This window comes from Cololabis saira, chromosome 19, assembly GCF_033807715.1.
Source record: "Cololabis saira isolate AMF1-May2022 chromosome 19, fColSai1.1, whole genome shotgun sequence".
NCBI classification, from domain to species: domain Eukaryota; kingdom Metazoa; phylum Chordata; class Actinopteri; order Beloniformes; family Belonidae; genus Cololabis; species Cololabis saira.
The window spans coordinates 27,461,268-27,483,524 of NC_084605.1; the positions used below are offsets into that span (position 1 = coordinate 27,461,268).

At 40.0% G+C, this 22,257-nt stretch overlaps 3 protein-coding genes across 5 annotated transcripts in view; 2 read left to right on the plus strand and 1 right to left on the minus strand.

Moving 5' to 3' along the window:
* Positions 1 to 6,498: 6,498 nt before the first annotated feature.
* Positions 6,499 to 12,027, plus strand: abi3b (ABI family, member 3b). The gene is made up of 5 exons (XM_061708651.1): positions 6,499 to 7,354; positions 7,495 to 7,662; positions 9,529 to 9,708; positions 10,629 to 10,699; positions 10,880 to 12,027. The coding sequence occupies exons 1-5, from the start codon at positions 7,223 to 7,225 to the stop codon at positions 11,286 to 11,288; spliced, it is 960 nt and encodes a 319-aa protein (XP_061564635.1). The 5' UTR covers positions 6,499 to 7,222; the 3' UTR covers positions 11,289 to 12,027.
* Positions 12,028 to 13,005: 978 nt separating this feature from the next.
* On the plus strand, positions 13,006 to 14,186 carry LOC133419425 (uncharacterized). The gene is made up of 3 exons (XM_061708602.1): positions 13,006 to 13,159; positions 13,243 to 13,483; positions 13,629 to 14,186. Exons 1-3 carry the CDS (start codon positions 13,134 to 13,136, stop codon positions 13,698 to 13,700), a joined length of 339 nt encoding a protein of 112 aa, XP_061564586.1. The 5' UTR covers positions 13,006 to 13,133; the 3' UTR covers positions 13,701 to 14,186.
* A 6,345-nt stretch (positions 14,187 to 20,531) lies between these two features.
* Positions 20,532 to 22,257, minus strand: part of mpp2b (MAGUK p55 scaffold protein 2b) — a 42,093-nt gene continuing 40,367 nt past the window's right edge. For all 3 annotated transcript variants that reach the window (XM_061708839.1, XM_061708838.1, XM_061708837.1), the window contains one exon: positions 20,532 to 21,874. In XM_061708839.1, the coding sequence (XP_061564823.1) occupies positions 21,698 to 21,874 (177 nt within the window). In that variant the 3' untranslated portion in view covers positions 20,532 to 21,697. The remainder of the gene's footprint in view (positions 21,875 to 22,257) is intronic.

Below are 22,257 nucleotides of genomic sequence, written 5' to 3' on the forward strand. Positions count from 1 at the left end.
TTGTGTTCAATAGATTCTGAGCTGATGACTGTCTTAATCAGGGTTTTCTTGGATAAGAAACTATAAATCATAAGAGATCTTTCTTTTATAACCTGTTTGACAGTTGAAGGCAAAAAGAATCATTGGCACTTAAAATGGATATCTCACATGTAGAATAATGCCTTGGATGATGAAAATGTCACTGTAGTCGCTGATAAGGACTTTCCTCTGGAACAGATAAGGCGGCGCTCTTCTCATTTTGCTGTCATTTACAGTTCAGGAGGGAAAAAACACAGGGGACTGAGTTCAGCTTATGCAAGTGTAACGTGCTATGTGTCATGATTGAAGGCACCAGCGTTGGCTGTCCAAAGGATTGATTTAGCACTTAAGAAACCACAGACTGAGACTGAACTCCCAGTTGGATCAGAAGTGTGATTTAGCGAGAAAGCAGAAGGCGTTTCCGTCACATCGCAGTGAGACAGCATTGCATTCGTAGTTGAGGCAACAAGGATTTCAGCCTTGAATCACTGGAAAAATTACAAGAAACTCTCCTACAGATGTGCTGAACTCCATCACAATAAGCCTAGCAGCGGTTATCTTATGACACTATAGGCTATAGCAAATATCTTTTAGGCAAGGCAAGTTTATTTGTGTGGCACATTTCAGGAACAAGGTGCTTTAGTGAAAACATGAGATGTGTAGAGAAGAAAAAAAAGATTGAGTTACACTGCAAAGGTATAATAAAGAACAGTTAAACTAGAGTTACAGGGTAGTACTGAAATTAACATTATTTGAATTTAGATTCAGTCAAAGGCAGCTGTAAACAAATGAGCTTTTAACCCTGATTTAAAGGAACTGAGGGTTTCAGCGTTCCTGCAGTTTTCTAGAAGTTTGTTCCAGATCTGTGGAGCATAAAAGCTGAATGCTGCTTCTCCATGTTTGGTTCTGATTCTGGGGACACAGAGCAGACCTGAACCTGAGGACCTGAGAGTTCTGGATGGTTGATATGGCAACAAGCCTGATGTATTTTGGTCCTAAACCATTCAGTGATTTGTAAACTAACAAAAGTATTTTAAAGTATTTTTTTCTGAGGAACAGGGAGCCAGTGTAAAGATCTCAGAACTGGAGTAATCCACTTTTTTAGTTCTAGTGAGAACTCGGGCGGCAGCATTCTGGATCAGCTGTAGTCTGATTGACTTTTTAGGCAGAACTGTGAAGACGATGTTGCAGTAATCAAGTCGACTGAAGATAAACGCACAGATGAGTTTTTACAGATCCTGCTGAGACAATAGTCCTTTAATCCTGGAGATGTTCTTCAGGTGATAGAAGGCCGACTTTACTGGTATCTTTAAATAAAAGATACCAGATAACCAAGATGTTCTCATACTCACACTTGTCTTTGTCGGTGGAAAAATGCATCACGTGCTGTCCTCCATGTGAACTGTTAAGTGGCTGGTTATTTATTGACAGAAACATCCTGGCTGGGCTGATAGAAAGATGGTGCCTGATAATGAATTGATTAGGGGGGAAGCAGGTGTGTAAGTTCATAAGAAGACAAACTGTTTTGTGGCTGATGATGTATAGGCATGCTATAAAGAGTCCTCGAGGGAAGTGGAATCAGCCAGACCATAATTTATTTAAAATGCAAACACAAATATGAAAAAATATTGGGTGAGGAAATGAATTTATTCCAGGTCTGCCTTGAGGTTTTAGAAATCGGTGGCACACAAAGTGCGGAGGGAAAAAAGATTTGAGAAAAGGACAGCAGGTGCCTGAAGACCAACTGGGATTGAGCTCACAAGGATGTGCTCTGAAGACAAAGTCTATCCACAGCCAGAATTAGCCACTGGTTATTTTGTGTGCATGTTTTGTGTGTGTGTCTGCACAGCAGTTCTGTCTTTGTCGCCTTTCTCCAATCTCCAGTTCTGTAATTGAATTTGGCTTTTCCTTTAATAGAAGTCTGTGAAGTGTGGAGAGGCTGTGATAGCCCCGACTATCCAATCTCCTGTTGCAAATATGCTGCACACTATTAAACGTGGATGCTACAGGGCTACATGTGTGTAAGAAAGTACTGTTGGGTCTAGATGACCTGTTGGCTTTATTAAGCTGAACTTTGCATGTCTTCACATCCACACATACACTGTGATGTTACGGGTGTGGAAATAAAGATAATGTGGAGGGTTGTGTGACCGGCTGTGACGAACCCCTGAAGGAAAAAGTTGAAAGCACACAAAATTTTAATCTTTTCATAATATGCCCCTTTTTAAGAATAATTCAGTGAGCAATCCAGCCATCCTTTATCTGTACCTGGTTCTTCTTGTTCAGGGTGTCAGGGATCTGCTGGAGCATATTTCAGCTCTCTTCAGGTGAAAGGCAGGGAACACCCTGGACAGATCACCAGTCCGTCACAGGGCCATATGGCATCCTCTGAAATATGGGTTGTAATCTGACTCTCTGATCTCAAACAAATTCTATACATACAAGGATTCATGTCTGGCACAATACACATCTTCCCTCTGGTTTCATGCTGATCAACAGCTGCTATCATGCCAGTCTATGTAGTAATTAACCAAAGAAGTAACAGAGAATAATATTCCTGCTGGCAGGCAAACACAAATGGAAACAAACCACAATGTGAAATACTATTAAAAGTTAACTTTCAACATGCTTATCTATACATGTTTTCTTTGCGGTTTTTCTTGCTCAGTGACAGTGCATAATAAACATGATACTTATCTCTTCAAACTTTCTTTCAATTTAAACATTGCATGAACTGATGACTCTCAAAGTTTTCTCTTGCTTCTACTTACTTACTCTTACTTCTCTTACCTGTCACTAGTTACAACCTCAAACCTTTATGGTTTCATAGTTGTTTATTGGCCCTGGTGATTTGCTTACTTAGGCAGACAAAGTCGAAGGTCTCTCCAGCTGATTACAGGATATTTAAATGACTCCTCTTCTTTTCCCGTGGAAGATTTCATGTTAAGGTCTGGATGGCGGCGCTCTGCACTGACATCTACATGTCCATCCCTACTACTTCACCATGACACAATTCTGTCCGGTCCTCCATAAGAACCTGGATGACATCATACAGTACATCATCTAAACTCCACCACTTGTTGCCCTGATACTCTGCCAACAGGGTTTTTTAAAAGTGTTGCACATTTTATGTCCTCAGAGCTTCTAGACATTGTAAATACATCTCTGCTTTCAGGTATCTATCCTCAGTGCCTAAAAACAGCCGTCATTAGGCCACTTAAATCTAGAAAGGTCACTTATGAACAGCTATAGGCCTGTATCGAACCTCCCCGTTCTCAGTAAAATCGTAGAAAAAGCTGTTTTTCAACAGATGTCTAATCTCATAACAATAAATGACTGTTTTGATGTATTCCAGTCAGGTTTCCGACCACATCACAGCATTGACACAGCTCTAGTAAAAGTCCTTAATGACATTTGCTCCAATACGGATAGTGGCAACATTTCAGTCTCGGTCTTACTGGATCTCAGTGCTGCATTCGACACGGTTGACCATAACACTTTGATAGAGCGGTTGAAGAACTGGGTGGGACTTTCTGGTACAGCACTTGCTCTACAAATCGGAGCTAACAAAAATAACGTGGAGTTCCTCAAGGTTCAGTTCTGGGGCATCTTTTGTTTAACATCTATATGCTCCCACTCACTCAAATTATAAAAAAGAACAAAATGTGTTACCATAACTATGGAGATGACACACAAATCTATGTAACCATCTCTCCAGGAGACTATAATCCAATTCAAACACTGATCAAATGCATTGATCAAATTAAAGAATGGATGTGCCTGAATTTTCTTCAGTTAAATTAAAGGAGCCGTCTGTAAGAAATGGCCAAAACTGGTACTGCAGTCACTTTCAAAATATTGTTGAGCGGCGTGTACCCTCCCCCTCCTCCCCCCGACCAGAGGTTGCCAGGTAGGCTGCAGAATGCAGCAGGAACGTAGGCTGCCATGGCTGCGATAATTAGAGCCGAGCTGGCAACCCGGATGCCGAAACAATACTGACTTGGTGATTGGGAGATAGGTGGAGGGTGGAGCTTCAGGCCAAAACAAAAAATGACAACATAAACATCAGTTGAGGGCTGCAACTCCTCTTTTTAAACTGGAATATCCTGGCTTGAGTGCTGTTGTCAGTGACATAAGTATTTGAAATGAACATGATTTTTAAATGTCTGTTGACATATCGGGGTCATTTTATGATTCGTTTAGTTATTGCTCTTACATACAGCTCCTTTAAGACAAAACAGAAGTCATAATAGTGTTTGGAGCCAAGGAAGAAAGATCAAAAGTCAGCACTCAGCTTCAAGCAAAAAAAGCTAAAGCTAAGAACAAATAGCCAAGCCAAGAACCGGGGATGGGTTCTGGACTCAGACCAGAATTTTTACAGCCACATTAAGACAGTATTGAAGTCAGCAGGATTAAAGGACTGATGTCTCAGCAGGACTTAGAAAAACGTGTCCATGCTTGTATCTTCAGTAGACTGGACTACTGCGATGCTGTTCTCACAGGTCTCCCTAAGAACTCCATCAAACAGCTGCAGTTAGTTCAGAGCGCTGCTGCCAGAGTCCTCACTAAGACCAAGAGAGTGAAGCATATAACTCCAGTTCTTAAATCTTTATACTGACTTCCTGTCTGTCACACAATAGATTTTAAAATTTATAAATTTATAAATAGATTTATACATTTCTGAATGGTTCAGGGCCAAAACACATCTCTGATCTCCTGGTCCATTATGAACCAACCAGAACCCTCCGGTCGTCAGGGTCACGCCTACTTTCTGTACACAGACAGTGAGGCAACATTTACTTATGTTCCTCAGCTGTGGAACAAACTCCCAGAATGCTGCAGGGCTACAGAAAATCTCAGTTGATTTAAGTCAAGGTTGAAAACCTTTTTATTTACTGCTGCATTTCAGTAATCCCCCATAATGCACTGCAACCTTTATGTCTGCATTTCATTTGTTAATTATTTTTAAGTGATGTCTGTTTGTCTTTAATTCTTTTCGACACTAGTACTTTTAAATTTGAGTTTCAAAACTCTATCATATTTTAAATCCTATACACTCTCTTTGGGTTAAAGTCCTCGGGTTTGAATCCTGTCATTTCTATTACTGTTATGTTTTGTATTATTTATTCATCTTATTATTATTTGTTTAAACTTTAAATCATGCTTTTTATGCATGTTTTAATGTCTTTGTAAAGCACTGTGAATCACCCTGTTGTTGAATTGTGGTCTATAGAAATAAACTTGCCTTGCCTTTATTACTGTATTTCCAGTTCAGCGAGTGGCCGGTGGATCTGGAGTCAGTAGATGCAGGCTCTAGTCTAAGACATAATTTTGGTGAACACTGATGAGGATGTATCACATTGCATTGCATTTCTAAATCAAGCATCTGATTTCCCACTTGGATAGTTCAGCTGTGTAAACAAGACCATAAAACAAAAGTGTTCTTTCAATGTCGTCCTGAATGATACGCATTTTGGACTTAGATTTAAATACAACTAATCTGTGGAGTGTGGAAGCCTGATGATAAAGCTATCTTATCACGTGGCGCTTGATATATTATTGGTGAACACCTTTAATCTCTGTGATCTTATCAGCCCACACCAAGGATAATAAAGTACCCGACAACAACAAAATAAGATTGCGCTTGAGTTAATGACAGAGCAGCTGACAATGTCATGGTTATATGAGGCTTACGAATAAAAATAACACGGTCTGAAGCCAGCTCGGTAAGTATAAAGTTTCCTCGTTTCTTTAGCTGCCCTTCACTATATTTGAATATTTGGCCATTTCTTTACAGAGAATAAAGTGCTGAAAGATGCTAGTATCTTCATGACCTCACATTACTATGTGCACAAATTCATGAAGAGCGATGGGGGGAAAAGAAAGTCGGAAATTACCAACAAGATTGCAACACTTGGTATGACCAGAGTGCTGAACACGTGAAACGGCAATGTTTGATAAAGTCATAAACTAATCAAGAATCTGTTATGAAGATATTCCACTTTAATTTAAGCAACAATAAACAGATAACATCACCTAATTTGAAGAGAACAACTATCACAATCACACCTATGAAACCTGACAAGCTGTTTTGGTTTGTTTTAAGGAGGAAAATAGTTTGTGTGACAAATGTAAATCTGATATTTAATGCATTTTGATTATAAAATATCCTACCCAAATCAACAAAGAGAGAAACAGGGATTTGGTTTACAAAGCAGAAAATTAACTTGTGGCAGTTGTCAAATTTGAGTCAATATTACAAATGTGAGATCTCTGTCGTCATTCCATTTTGACTTGACATTATCTCAGTCTTATCATGACATCAAAGAGCTTTCAGAGGTAAGTTTTGTGGATCTCACATGCTTCCAAATTTTATGGTAGCGCAATTCATGGTTGTGCAGATATCGAAAACAAGCGAGGAGGCCTGAACTGAACGGATGCCCATCTGGCGTGAGTGACACCAGCATGCAGTACAGCATGTGCTGCTGGGGACTTTTGTTACTCCAAATGTTTCTCCACTCAGTTGTTGTCATCATTCTTTGCTTGGAAACCTAATGAAATCAATGTGCGCCTTCTCGGACTACACTAGTTTTTGTAAGCTTGTAAACCACGGAGGAAAACTTGAAGTCAGAGAACTGTGAGTCTTTGTACACAGGCAAACCCAGGAGGGGGATATCTGGGGGGTCAATTCAACTTGTGTACACAAGATGTCTCAAACAATCCAGTGTTGTTCCATCCATGTTTGTCCATTTTTAACAAACATGTGGTTTTTAAGTTAAAAAAAAGTTCCACAGCATGATTGTATTTGCAAAGTTGAGCCGTTTTCAGACTGAACTTTCCTTGGATTGCACTGCCCCCTAGCGGATCTATCATGCAATTGCTACAGGTGGTTGTCATTTATACTCCTGAAATACAAACCATCGGATATTGATATAAATTATGATACACCTTACATAATAAATTGTAGCAATTATGAAACAGAAAACATAGGTGTCGAGTATAACCAGTTGAGACAGATGTTATTTGTTGATCATTCTCACTGCAGGTCTTGTGCAACCCTGTCCTGAGACCAGCTGCTAGAAGATCTATAGCCTCCAGTAGGATTTTCCGCGTTCTCCGCCGATCTTACATACACCTCCCTGCTTCGACTGACTCCTGACAAAATTGTGTGTTTTCATCACAAAACCTTTCAAGATTTGTTACAATGGGAGAAAAGACCTTCTCGGAAACTATTAGTCAGATATTAGAAGAGGCGGTGTCTGCCAGGAAGGATCTTCTTGATAACCGCAGTAACCTTTTCAAAGTGGCAGATTACTGTGAAAACAACTATCTTCAGGTGAGTTCTTATCAGAAACAAAATTAACATCACAACCCACTAAAGGGCGTAACTATGTGAAACTTTTTGGCACATTTCATTGATGGAAATAACTTTGATTCTGGATCGTTTTTTTTGTTTTTTTTTCTTATCATGTGTAGGCGGATGATCCCACCGCGGCTGTTGCGGAGGCCAAGGACTTGCTCGTCCAGGCTTTGGCGAGTGTCACATATCAGATCAACAGTGTGGCCAACAGCGTGATCAAGCTGCTGGACTCACAGGTCACGGAGGTCAAATACATGGAGTCGTCTCTCAACATGCTGTCACTGGTGAGCAAACCTCCAAACACACACTCTGTCCAGAAAAGTGACGCAGCCCCTGCACAGCTGGACCTAACGCTGGAGCAAGAGATGGAATGATAAAAATAGAGATGAAAAACGTGATTAAAAAAAAAAAGATGGTGCAAATAGATTCAAACTCAATGTGAATATTCAATAGTGAGTTTGATTAAGACATCAGTGATACGCACTGTGAACAGACATGGGGGACATTATTATATTATTATAAAGGGGACAAATTGTGACAAAAAAAATAATTTGAAATGTTATGTTTAGGTGTCTAAAATTGACTAACAACCCAAAAACTTGAATAGCTGTTCAGATTTGCAGGGTCCTGTGACATCACAAACCCTGATCAAATTACAATTGTGTAGCACGAAGCTGAAACACCAGTCTCAAAACAGGGAAGCTAAAATGTTGGCTCCACCCCTTTAAAATCAGCTGTTATGGATAGATCAGTAATGGCGTTTGTTTTTATAAGAATGTAATGTTTTCACCAAAGCTATGTCAAAACCTCAATAAATATTATTAAAACCTCACAAAGACAGAATATGTGAATCTGCTATTGATTTTGTTTTCAGTAAAGCCGCCTAAGGAGTATAAATTTGTAAAGAAAATGTTTGTGAAGTAATGAAAATTATGTTAACTGGAAAATCAGTTGACATTAATACTGAGAAAATACGATACAATACTAATCAGAAACAATGACTTACAGCCATTTATATTTGTTATTTCCACCTTCGGAGAAAGGAAAACCAACCTCATTCAATTCAAATTAAATTATAAAATATTTAATTAATCCCTGAAGAGAAATTAATTATCTCATCTATATCTAATAAGCTATTTACCTCCTGTTTGTGACTTTCTGTTACAAAAAAAGTCAGTGCAATGTTGGGAAAATGCTTTGATTTCATCATATCAGTCATCCATGCGTCCCCTGAATCATATCGCTTCATCCTACTCAGGATCCCGAGGTTCAGCTGGAGCCTATCCCAGCGGTTGTCAGGCAAAACATAGGATCATATACAGCCAAAGATACTCTACAGTTTCAAATAAAACATCTCTGATACAGCCAAACAGCCACGTACGCTCACTTTCCCCGCTAAGGTAGAACAACATGAATGTTTTTACACTTTGGGTTCAAACTAGATTATATATAGTAATCTGATGCAAGAGTGGGTAGAATATGAAAAATACATGTCAGGACGTAAACCAAGGATCTTGCAGCTCTGAGACAGCATTCTTACTGCTTAATCTGCTCATTTACTACAGATAAAACTTTCCCTATTGTCCATTTTTTTTTTTTTCTTTTAAGATAAACTTCAAGACTATGGTGAGCAACAGGGTGAAAATATTTTGAATATTACACATTTCCCGGTCTGGGATTGGCTCTTTGAGCTGTAATCAGAGTTGGGTTAAACTGCTTCGAACGGCAGCTGCTCTGAGTTCAGATGGTCATTTCATCCACATTCCCCACTACATAAAAAAAATCTTCTCACATTTGATTAATTTTGTATTCCTGTAAATCAAACACTGAAAATAATCAACATCATGTTAAGAAAAAGAGGGAAAAAATATTGAATAATAAACATTTAACGGTGGCCAGATCTAATTAGACTTACATAAACAGTACTGGCCCAGGCTGTGTGGATTCTTCTACATCTGTTTTGTTTTTGCAAGTTTGTGTTGCTGCTGTTCTGAATCACAAGCCACATGGAGGACTTCAACCTTGTAACATAAGAGGAGTTCAGAATGTCACCCTTCAATTTTGAGCGCATATCAATGCAAAATAGGGAAATCTACAGTTTGTGCATTCATTTTATGATGTGATCATGTTGATTTTTAACTCTGATCAAGGCTGCAGCTATCCACTTTGAGAAGGTGGCCAGGAGGGAGATCGGTGTCTTTACAACCCCCAAAGACAAGACTCGCTCGAAGCACATGACCCCACCGGCATCAGGAAAGGAACCTGAGAGAGCCTACTCCAGAGAACCAATTTCATACTCCATCCTGGACTCCACCGGTCACTGTTTTGAGGTAGAGTGGATTCTAAATTGAGAGCAAAGTTTGACTTTACACATTTCACAAGATTTTTCATTAGACCGAGACTCCCAGGGGCGTCAATTGGGTATGGCAAGGTATGGCAGCCGCCACACCTTTGCTTCAAGGGAAAATGTAAATGTTTGTTTTTTAAATACATTTATGGAATAACTACAAATGCAAATAAGGGCAACATGATCGATTTCACTAGTTATTATACACTGCAAAAACTCAAAATCTTAACAAGAATATTTGTCTTATTTCTAGTTAAAATGTCTCATTTTTAGTCTCTTTTTAAAAAAAATCTCATTACATTTAAGACAAGACTCAAAAACAACCATTTTCACCTGTTTCAAGTAGATTTTCACTTAAAATAAGTGGAAAAATCTGCCAATGGAACAAGATTGTTTTGCTTGTAATGAGAAGATAAATCTTGTTCCACTGGCAGATTTTTCTACTTATTTCAAGTGAAAATTTACTTGAAACAGGTGAAAATGGTCAAATAACAAGTTATTTTTCTGGTAATGACTCTTGTTTTAAGTGTAATGAGATTCTTTGACTAAAAATGTGATATTTTAACTAGAATTAAGACAAATATTCCTGGTAAGATTTTGAGTTTTTGCAGTGAGTGAGACTGCATTTGAAAAAGTTCAAATTTTCTTGACCACACAGATAAGCTCCATAGCAGACTTCTGTGATGAGTATTTGCTGGACGTGTTGATTGATACTTTAGTTAAGTTCTGTGACTCGTAACCTTGCCATACCTTAGCTTCCACTGAATTGACGACGCCACTGGAGACTCCTAAGAGAAATAAATTCCCTCTGTGCTGTTGCCGGGTCACGATGTTGTGTACGGAGGTGGCCAGTACTCTTCTTCTTTTCTTTTTTTTTCACTGTCAGTAATCTCGCCTTCACAGGTCTCCGAGCCACAGCCCAGGAAGCAGGCAGAGACGTCAGAGAGCATCCAGAGCTCTGCAGAGATCCCAGTGTACGTGGACACAGTTCTAAACGGCGTCATCATTTCACACTTTACAGCACAGATCACGTAACTAACACATGGGGATAATCGCTAACATTTTCTGTGTAGAGTATAATTACATTTCAGTTTTTTTATGATGTCATCGCTGTCAGGAGGTCAAGAGTTCTCAAAGTCTTCTTGGGTTTACAGATCCCATCTCGGCATTGCTGTTCCTCCACCATCAGTCCCCACCTTGTCCACCAAACCCACAGTCCCAGACCAGCCTCCCCCTCCTCCTGCTCCTTCCACCGGTGGGTCGTCTATGGGTACTGGCCTCCCCCCTCCACCCACCTTTCCCTCACCCACAGATCTGCCTCCACCCCCACCTCAGGCAAACATCAGCCCATCCACCATCAACTGCCCACTTCCTCCTCCGCCACCTCCTCTTGCACCAGAAGCTGCATTTCTCCCTCCTCCTCCTCCTCCTCCAGCACCAGCTGCACAAACCTCTGGTGTCGTCCCACCGCCTCCTCCTCCTCCTCCTCCTCCTCCTCCAGGACCAGCTGCCCAAACCTCTGGTGGCGTCCCACCGCCTCCTCCTCCTCCCCCTCTCCCCTAGATATTGACAATTGTGATCAGGTGGCTTCTGCCATGAATTTACGGTGTGAACGCGGCAGCACGAGGAAAACATTTCTGGTCTGTTGTGAGATTGACGGCAATAAACAAAACTTCCAAAGCCCTTTTCAGGGTTTAAGCTTGAGCTGTTTCATCTAAATTTAATGGTCGAGTATAAGCTTGAGATGGCATTTTCTGGAAGAGCAAATCCCTCAGGAGGAATCTTTCCAGCACAGAGAGCTGCTGTAGAGATTCCTCCAACAAGTCTCAACAACACGTAGTCTGCATTCCTCAAAAAACAAGCTGAAACACAGATTCTGGTGTTTCTGCCAGCTACTTTTTCCTGTAATGTAATGTAATGTCTCTTTTTTTATTTTTATGCATCTAAACACATATCCTCATTATAAAACAGGTCAGTTTGTTGTCACTGTTCTCCGTGGCGAGAGCAGCTTCAGTTAACCTGCCGGCTTCAACCTCAGGGAGCTCTGTGTCTTTAAACAGGTCACAGAGGCTGTAAACTCGCCGTTGCAAGTAAATGCATGACTTAACTTGCAGTGCATTAGTGGTAGTTGAAGGTAAGCTTCACTGTCTGTGTGGAAAACATCAGATTAGTTCGGTATGACTAATGCAGATTTTGTAAATCCTTTTTCTGCTTGATCCTTTTTTGGGGAAAAGTCAGTTTGGTTTTTATGAGACCTGTTGTGCAATCAAAATAAATAAATAAAAACTTTCAGCTACAACCACGCTTTCCTAATCAATCCAAGTCATCTTTTTGTTATTTACACTTTCAAAGACCTGTACAGTACATTTGTAAAGATTTACATTTCCGCGAGTCTTGTAAGTGCAAATACCGTATTTTCTGGACTATAAGCCGCTACTTTTTTCATAGGTTTTGAACCGTGCGGCTTATACAAAGGTGCAGCTATTCTGTGGATTTTTCTTCCACCGCTCGCTGCGCTCTAACCGGAATTAGAATCAAAACTAAGACAAAATGAATGCAAAGAAGACTACGCTACTTCTTCTTTAGCAGATAGAAGTAGGTAGAAGCAGATTTCAAACAGATAAATAGATAAATAAATACTGGTTATTTTCTCTTGGTTCTGTCCCGTGTTAATCAGCAAAGTTGCTGCCGTGTTAAAAGACACTGTTAGGAAAGGATCTATTTAGGTACAAACATGTACATCATTTACAGTTCAAAATCATTCAGTACATGTAGTAAATATCTAATCTAACAACATAAAAATCTGCGGCTTGCATATCTTTTTTTTTTTTTTAAATAGAGCGGATGCGGCTTGTATGCAGGTGCGGCTTTCATATCTTTTTTAAATTTTTTTTTTTTAAATAGAGCGGATGTTGCTTATATGAAGGTGCGGCTTATAGTCCAGAAAATACGGTACTTCTAAATCTGTGTGGAAAATCTCTCTAGTTCACTGTTTTTATCTAACATTTTGCACATTACCGTACATACATGAACATGAACACATTTACAAAAACAGTGCTTAAATAAAGCTACTGGAAAACAGCAGTCTATACGGATAAAACTCATCAGAAAGCTCAGACTTTAAATACACCTTCCTGCTTCCTGAATGTTGCCTCTACCGCTGACAGTCAGTGTTGCTGCTCTATAAAAGAAGTCTGTTCCTGGTGATGTTATTTGAGGGCACGGTATAAGGAGATAAAGAGATACCTTTGAACTTTCTCTGAGTAAATGTATTGCAAAAGTCTCATTAAATTGCATGACAAAGAGCAGAATAGACTTACACTCACTCTCAAGACCTTTTTTTTTTTTTTTTTGACCGAATGCCTTCATCTCCTTTAACATTTTCTCGGGTCTGAACATAAAACTGCCATGGTATTTTACTATCCCACAAAAGAGTAAGTATTTGAACGTGTTGACTCAATTTCAGCAAATCTGCGTGTCATTTCTGCATGTGTGATTTAGCTCTCATTCATTACAGGAGTCCTATGATGTGTTTATGTACCGCTCTCTGGATATTTTGTTGCCATCTTGCAAAAAAGCAGCGCAGAGAGGCAGCAGCTTTGCCCCACAGGCCCAGCAGAGCTCCTGCCGTGTACATCATCCCCATCTACGAGGGGCAGGAGGACGAGCAGCACGTACATGAAGCATATTTTCCACCTTCTTACAGAGAGTCTCCAGCACACTTCTCCAGGATTGCCAGTCCACCTCCTCCATATATGGTAGAAACTAGCAGTTCATTTATATTCTAATGCTTTAATATTTATTTAGTCATTTCAAATCTTGTAAAGTATAAAACTGTAATAAGCAGTAATCAAATTGCACCTTTTATCATCATTTGCAAATCTGTGTGTCCTCTTTTTCAAGCCTGAACCCCCATCCTACCCGGACCCACCGCCGTCATATGTGGACCCTCCACCTTATTCGGAGCAGCCATAGTCCTCCTCATCTTCGTCATCCTCCACTTTAAACACGCTGTTCCTTGAAAGAAGTGTAGTTTCTTTTACATAGAAAAACAAATGACACCGTCACATTTTTGAGCCCGTCAACTGATGCCTTGAGCTGAAGGTTCACTCTTGAGTGTAAATGTACAGAAAATGAAAACAGTGAAGGTAAACTCTGTGTGGAATATAATAATATGAAAGAAAACAAAATGTTATAGGTTCTACATCCTTTTGAGCCTTACAGGCTCCAGTTGCCTCAACAGTTAAATCTTAATGACCAGTGTGTTATTTGGGACATGTCAGTATGCATCTGAGATTAATCCACCACAAGTAGTGTGTGTAAATCTTTATGTGACTGATTCTGCATGTATACAGTATGTATGTACAGAATGTGTGTTTTGATACAGATAGTTTTATTTTGATTTACAAAATACAATATACACATTTAAATGTGAGTGTATTTCTCTGAATAAAGTGATTTATACGAGTAAATGCCTTTAATTTAAGAGTAACCACATTTAGTTGCTTTGGAGCGGAGTGGCCTAGTGTTTGGGGCTTCGGGCTCATGATCCGAAGCTCGTGGGTTCAAACCCTGGCACTGGCGTCACTTTGTGCATCCTTGGGAAAGATGCTTTACTCTCGGCTTTCCTCACTTCACCCAGGTGTAATGGGTACCTAGCTTTGCTAGGGGAAGTATCCAGCGATAGACTAGCGTCCTATCCTGGAGGTGGTTGCCATGGTTACCACCTGTTCGTTTGCGCTACAGAAACTGGAGATAAACACCGGCTCAATGGGCCACAAGGGTCAAAAAAGACGTACATTTAGTTGCTATGGATTAGTTTGTGACGCCTTTATTTTTCAAACACCTGCATTGTAGATGTCTTTAGACTGTATTTCTTCTTCAAATGTGTCTAAAACTACACTGTAGTCTCTGTGTGGTAAGCTGTACAGATAGAAAAGTGTTCATTCAAACTCAATAGCTGCATCTAACCTTTGCTGGATGCACCTTTAGCGTAAAATGACACAGAAAATGGTCAGTTTTAATAATCTGATATTGATCACACCAGACACAATGTTGGACGTCTGGTATGAACGGCTCTGTTTAGGTCCTTCCACAGGATTTCTTTGGGGTAAGAGTCCGGGGTCTGACAGCGCCACTCCAAAAGGAGGATTTTCTTTTGATGATAAGTTTACTTTAATCTTTTGTGTTATTGTCGCGCTGCATCAATCAATTTCTACTAAGCTTTAGCTGTTTTGATAAACTTGGCAAGGCAAGTAACTTGTCCAGGTCCTGAAGAAGCAAAGTAAGCCAAACCATGATACTCCCTCCGCCATACTTTACTAAGGGGAGTAATGATATTGGTAAAGTGTGCCTCTTTTGCACCATACGTAGTGTTGAGTATTCTTCTAAAATGATCTGACTTTTGTTTCACTATTTACATCAGCTTCAGGGAAGCTCTTCCTTTTAGTTTTGGGAGCAGCTGTGTTGTCATGAACACCTTTCCTGTTCCATGACTCATGCATGGTAGACTCATGAACAGACATTTTGGCCAGTCCGGGTATTGTCTTCAACCCCTTTAGCGATTATTTTTCTTTACCTCACAGAGAATTGTGTGTTGTATCTTTGAGGTCGTGTTAGCGGGCCACCAACATCCTGCAAGACAAGCCACAGTACTGTACTCTCTCCATGGATGGAGACGTAACTAACAACCTTGGACTTTTCTAGATCAACTACTCCTTATTCATCTGCAGAGATATTGTGCCTGTTTGAGACATGTGGTATGCAACAACTAGCAACATTTTCTGAAGACGTTGCTTGCAGTAGGAACAGGATTAACAGGGGCTTAAGGCTGAATGTTAGAAATGTGGCGGTTCATAGCTAAAAATACAAAGTGAACTAAGTTTCTTAATGATTTTCTTCCACGTGCCCCAAGAAATGTGCCGGATGATGCCTCTGTGTACCTGTGTCTTTAAGGAAGACAGTGATGCTGTAAAAGCTCTTCACAGAGTGCAGTTCTCGTGGTGACACATAATCATTTGCTAGCCTGAGGGCCAGAACACTTTCAGTATGTATTGGATTTTTAAAAATAAGGTAAGAATCCTCCCTCTGCAATATCATGATTACAGTCCACATTTTATATAACACTCTCAAATTAGCGTGGTGTGTGCTGAAGTCATGTAAGTTATTTTCTGATTTGTTTCGCCTGGAGTTGTAATGAGCAGCAGATTTATAGGATGAAGGTGTTGAAACTCTAAAGAGCACAAAGTCAGGAGTTATGCTGTCCCTTCACTGCGCTACCAGTGAAAAAAATCCAATATTGGTTTTTGTTTGCACTGATCTGTTTTGACATGACTGTGAATGAAACGCCAGTTACTGCACGTCATTACCCTTTGGATGGGCAGGGGACGAGTCATTATGTACACAAGTGTTTGTGAGCATTACATTTTAAAAAGGAATACTACTCACCTCAGCTGGGCAAGATAAGCTTTATGCTTCAAGCCCAGACCTTTTCGGTCAAAATAATCACAATGTTGACCAGGGAAAAACCTGTGTTGTATTGTTTGTTGATTTTTATGCTTGTGATTGACCGAAATAAATAAATATTAACTAACTTAACTTAGCACCTGTTGTTGACGACACATTTCACTTCAGAGATCACACTTTCAATTCCCCCATTGTTGATTTTTTTTGGAAACATCACCACAGCTGCTCAGCTTGTCAATAAAACTCAGTTTTTTTTGTCACAGTGATACCAGCAGGTTTCCATAACTCCCAACCATGACTGAAGCCAAGAATATCTTTCCGTTTATGTAAGTAATTAGTTAATGCTCATGCTCAAAGTTGATTTTCTTTTTCTTTTTTTCTTTGTCTGCATATATCTAGATTTTCTAGATGAAATAAAATTGCGAATGTGTTCCTAGATTTCCAGCCTTGGCCATCGTCATGGCTACCGTCCTCCTCTGCTTCTACCTTAATTGGAAGAAGAAAAGAGGAGGGTATGACGTCACCATCCCAAATGAAGTCCCCACAATTCCTCCGGCAGAGACCCAGCTGCAAGGGGATACACACCGGGACAGATTCACTCTTTTCCACAGCTCCGTGGATCCCCCGCCACCATATACTCTGGTACGTGAGCTATCTGCAAAATCATTCAGTTAGGTTACATGTTTTTGATCAATGGCAGTAAGTTTTTTTGTTTTGTTTTGTTTTTATTTTTTACGATTTTGCCTACAAACACCCCGACAAAGAATTTGAAATAAGACAGCGAAGATATGATCAAAGTGTAAGCATTTAGTTTTAATCTAAGAGATTTCACAGAAAATATGGAATCGACCTTTAAAGAATTACAGCAAGTTTGAAAAAGTAGCAACATTTCTAAGGGCTCAAAAGTATTTTGGACAAATTGACGAGGTCATCATGAGAGCAAAAAGACAACCTGCATCTATAAGAGTGAGAGGAAAAACATCCTGTGGGGCCAAATCAACCATGTATTACTTTTTTATAAACAAGGACAACCCTTATTATCTCCGAACGAGATCATCATCAAGATAACTTTTTATTTGTTCCTTAGGAAATGTGTCTTGGGCTAAAGTGCATTTCTAGTGCTGCTCCATGACATAGAGACAATAAAAGAATTATAAAACAGCATATAAGAAAGATCAGGACTCATAAAAACAAGTAAAATTAAATCTGCAAGCAGCGATGAACGGGCCCTCGCACCCTTGTGCACGTTCAGGCTGCAGTGGAAGCTTGTATGACTTGCATGTAGATTCTTCAGGCCTGGACATTTAGCGGATGACACCAGCCACGACTCTCTATGTCAAACCATTCAAAAGTTATGTCAGAAAGTAGGGACTATCAAATATGGACCAATCAGATGAAGGGGGGGCGCGCTTTTTGGCGTCTATCGTCGCCACGGTAACGCTTTTGACTGAGAAAAGTAATGCGCGTTGTTGCAGAATCGAGACGCACATTTTGATGTATAACACACCTGGGTGCACGTTACGGTTCGGGCGAAGAAACGGCATAAATTGCAGCAAAATTACACACTTAATTCAAAATGACCGACTTCCTGTTCGGTTTCGGCCATGGCGCCAAGAGAATTTTCTTTAAGTTGCGACATGATACAGGTGTGTAGCGATTTTCGTGCATGTCCGTCAAACTGTATTGTGGGGCTTGCGGCACGAAGTTTTCTAGGGGGCGCTGTTGAGCCATTAGGCCACGCCTATTAATGAAAACCATTAAATATAAAATTTTTCGACAGGCCTGGCTTTCGTGCAAAATTTGGTGACTTTTGGGGCACGTTTAGGGGGGCAAAAAGGCCCTCCTTTCGTCGGAAGAAGGAAAAAAACAAGGAAAGTTCCTACAGATACAATAGGGCCTTCGCACTGTCAGTGCTCAGACCCTAAGCATAATCTAAGGTACCAAAAACTAGTAATATTATTATTAAAAAAAAAAAAAAAAAAAAAAAAAAACTTGCCCCTGATGAACATAAATACACAGGATTTAAAAAAAACATCTAGGAATACTTAGATTCTTTAGAAGGATGAAACAAAGATAAATGTGTAATAGAACGATAGATAGAGGAGATCATAGAGAAGCAGGAACTAAGAACAGCATGTGTGGAACATGGTGGAGGCAGTGTTATGGTGTGGGGACATGGGGCTGACAGTGGAAACGGCCTCACTGGTGTTTACTGATGATCAGTTCTGAGGTCCATAAAACGATCCCCTCTGCTCACAAGCCATCAAAAACTGCTAATCTGATAATACTGTGCTTGACAGTGTAGATGGATAATGTCACTTAAAATCATACTGCGGCAGCAACTCAAGACTATTTTGGAGACAAATTAAAGAAATGTTCTCCAACGGTCAAAACAGTGGTATTATCTCATCCCCGTAAAGCATGAGCTTCAGTTACTGGTGAAAAAAACTCATGGCTGAAACGCTAAATGGTATATTTTCATGAAACCAATTGAATTAAATGTGAAATATTCACTTATATCACATCTTGATTTTTTTTAATTTCAAATCCACTGTGGTGGTATAAAGGCAAAATTATAACATTTTTGTCGAAATACTTTTGGACCTAAATTTACACATCTAAAATGACATTTCCAGGAGTATATTTTACAGCTTTTACTTTGGGATTGAATTAAGAACTCATCTCCAGGCTTAGTGAGCACTATCAGGAGATTACATTTGATTTACTGTGTGAGTGTGTGCGTATGGTTAAAAGTTAAACTAAAATCAGTTTCCACACTTTTACAAGTCTTGGGGGACTTTTCCTCATCCATCCATCCATCCATCCATCCATCCATCCATCCATCCATCCATCCATCCATCTATCCATCTATCCATCCATCCATCCATCCATCCATCCATCCATCCATCCATCCATCCATCCATCCATCCATCCATCCAATAACAATAAGTTTTCAGATCTTGTAAAAAAAATGCCAAAATTGATCATGGTTGAACTCATCTAAGAATAGCTTCAGTTATTCCTGGATGGTCGGGACTTCCAGGAATAACTGACCTTCTCTCACACATTTAGTTTCCCTCCTCTGTGACCATCCCACAGGCAAAAATGCCAGAAAAAGAAAGATTCAGGAGTAAAAATAATGTATTTTTTTCTCCCTTCCCCAGACTACACCCAATTCTCCACAAAGACCACAGTGGTTTTGGGAGCGGCTTGTTAATTCACCAAAAAGACAATAGAAATATCAGCCTTATGCAACTGAACCTTGGTGCAGTTTTCTACTCTTAATGGTCTTTGAAATGCTTTTACAACTTTATTTAAATCCCATGTCTCAGCCTAAAGGACATGAGAGACCAGGAGTGATAAAGGGAATGATGGATACAGATCAATCTTTTTCCAGACTATTCAGTAGCTCAAGCTGGCTCGAAGGTTCACATTTCAAGCTGAAAAAGTCCACACAAAAAATGGCATCTAGAAAAGTTGACTGACATTAAGAAAATATTAAACTCTCAGAGACTCACCTTGACGGGAGCCAGTGGAAAAACTCTCAGTAAACCTGAAAATGACAGTTTTTGTAATGAAAAGTGGGAGAACAGTTCGAGGGCAAGGTGTGCCAAGATTGAAGGATGGTTCTCCAGAGAGAGGCTCAGGCTGGTGGTACTGCGAGACATGCCTCAGCCAAGCAGAAAGGGAACGGTCTCATTATACTTACTGTATCTGCACGGGATGCTAAAGGTTTTAACTCATAAAAAGAAAAAATCATTGCAAACATGTAGGAAACGTGTACAGTAGGAGCAGCTGTGTGCAAACTGGTCCAGTGAGGATGAAAACTTTCTGTCAGCGCAGTAAGATTAGTAGAAATGTAGCTCACTGAGGTCATACCTTGTTTTCCTATAATTAAAGCACAAAATAACTCTGAACTTTGTTTTCTTTAGTTTGACCCCAAGCGTTTGACCGGCGTCAGACCAGACAGCCCTCCACCTGAATTTGAGATGTATCCCATAATGCTGCCTCTGACTGCTCCTTATTGCACGACACCATCAGAACCTCAACAGCCACCGCCGTCGCCGCCGTCGCCGCCCAGCAACCTCTACCACCCTCACTGAGAGCATCCCTCAACTGGACTTTTACAAAAAAAACCTGCACATTCTTGAGATAGTTTTGTTTCTTATATTCAACATAATGTTGATTTTGTTTTAAATGTAAAAAATAAAGCACTATACTGAAGAATCTGTGTTTTCTCTGCAGTTTAGGACAACAGTGTCCCTGTCCAGCTGCATCTACAAACCAGCAGAATCATCGAAGCGATGATAGAATGTTTCTATGTTTTATTATACACTCTTTTTTTTACAATACAGTACTTACAGGGTGAAAGGAAAATTAAATAAATATTAAATACATTGCCAGTTATATTTTTCCTTTTTTTTCTAAGAAGAAACATGAACAGTGATAGAAGAGAAACAATGAAAAATAGTGTTTCCTTGGCTTATTAAACCATGTTAAGGCAAAAGTAACCATTTTACTGCTTGTACATCAAAATAAACAAAAAATAATAATTTTTTATCACCCGTCCAGCTGCTAATGAAAAGATAAATGTTCCCCTTTTATTATGAAATGCACACTGCACCTCGGGCTACTTCTTCCTTGCTTTGTATTGAGGGTGTAAATGTTCTCAGTGCTACAGATGAAAGGTTGTGAAACACTGCCGGATCCCCTCACTGTCAAACAAATGTGAGCTTGTCCAGCACAGGACAGGAAACGCTCACTATTATAAACATTTCAGAGGAAGTAACACAAACGGAGACTTCAGGACTAATGAGAAATGTTTTCTTCTCTTCGTATTTAATGTCTGAACGCAATGACTTTTGACGACGAAGCGTGGGTGAATGTATTGCACGTGTATTTAAATCATCTATTGCTGTGGTTTTTTTTTTAAATGAGGTGAGACATACAAGATTAAGCAACTTTCTGAACACACAATCATACCATGTGTTTAAATGATTAAATATTGAGTGTTCAATAAAAAAAGCAACATTTTGTATCTTTCCTCAACGTGTCCCTCTAATCCCATGTAAACATTGCACCACGTAAAGTTTTTAAGATTTGTAAAGGCTAAAAATGTTTTCGTTCCACAAAAACCGCCAACTGAGCACTGTTACCTGTAAAACGTATGCATGAATCTATTTCCACGTTTATGACACTACACACCCACTCGCACTATTGCACTACAACTCATCTCTAAGTCCTTCCCAACGAAAACATCGATAGAGTTATTCCAGTTCTGACGAATAAAATGCAACTTGACGTGAGGCTCAACGGAGCAACACTAAGTCTGTACAAAAATGCTCTACATGAGGCTGGTCATTTGCACAGAATTACGACGCTCAGCTCGTCCGCCACACGCCCCCGCCGCCGCCGGCCGCACGGAGACGCAACGTGCAGAGCTGCCGATGATAAACCGTCCTCCGACCTCTGACTCCGACATTCTGCTGGCGAGCCGCCGCTGACTCTCAGAACACCCAGCTGACAGGCACCCACTGGTTCTCCATCGACAGTTTCTCCAGCGCCGACCGCAGACTCCGGAATGCCGCTTCCAGGCCGTCGTTTATGATGCAAAGGTCGAAGTAATGTCCGTAGGCTCTCTTGATGCGCTCACTCTCGTCCACCGTCCGTTTTAGTTCAGAGTCCTGCAAGAAGGACGTTGGTGGGATTTTTAGAATACAAATGAGTTTAATTGCAATGAGCAATGACATAAACAGGGGAGTGGGTTAAACAGGAATGTGAATGGAATCACTCAGCTAATAACTTCCATATGTTTCTTCTTTCTTCATGAGTTTTATTTTCAGTCATTCCTACAGCCTTTCTCTGAAGGCTTAGATTATTCACTTGCCTTGAAATGCCTTAATTAATTAGATTTTTACACTATAGTTTGCCTTAGCAGTTTCTCAGAGTACTTTTACTTCTGATACATCATGTCAGTGGCCTGTTGTCAGTCAGCCTAATTAGTTCTTAAAAAAAGTTGTTCTAAAGCAATTTTCTTTTATAGCACTCACAGTCACACACACACACA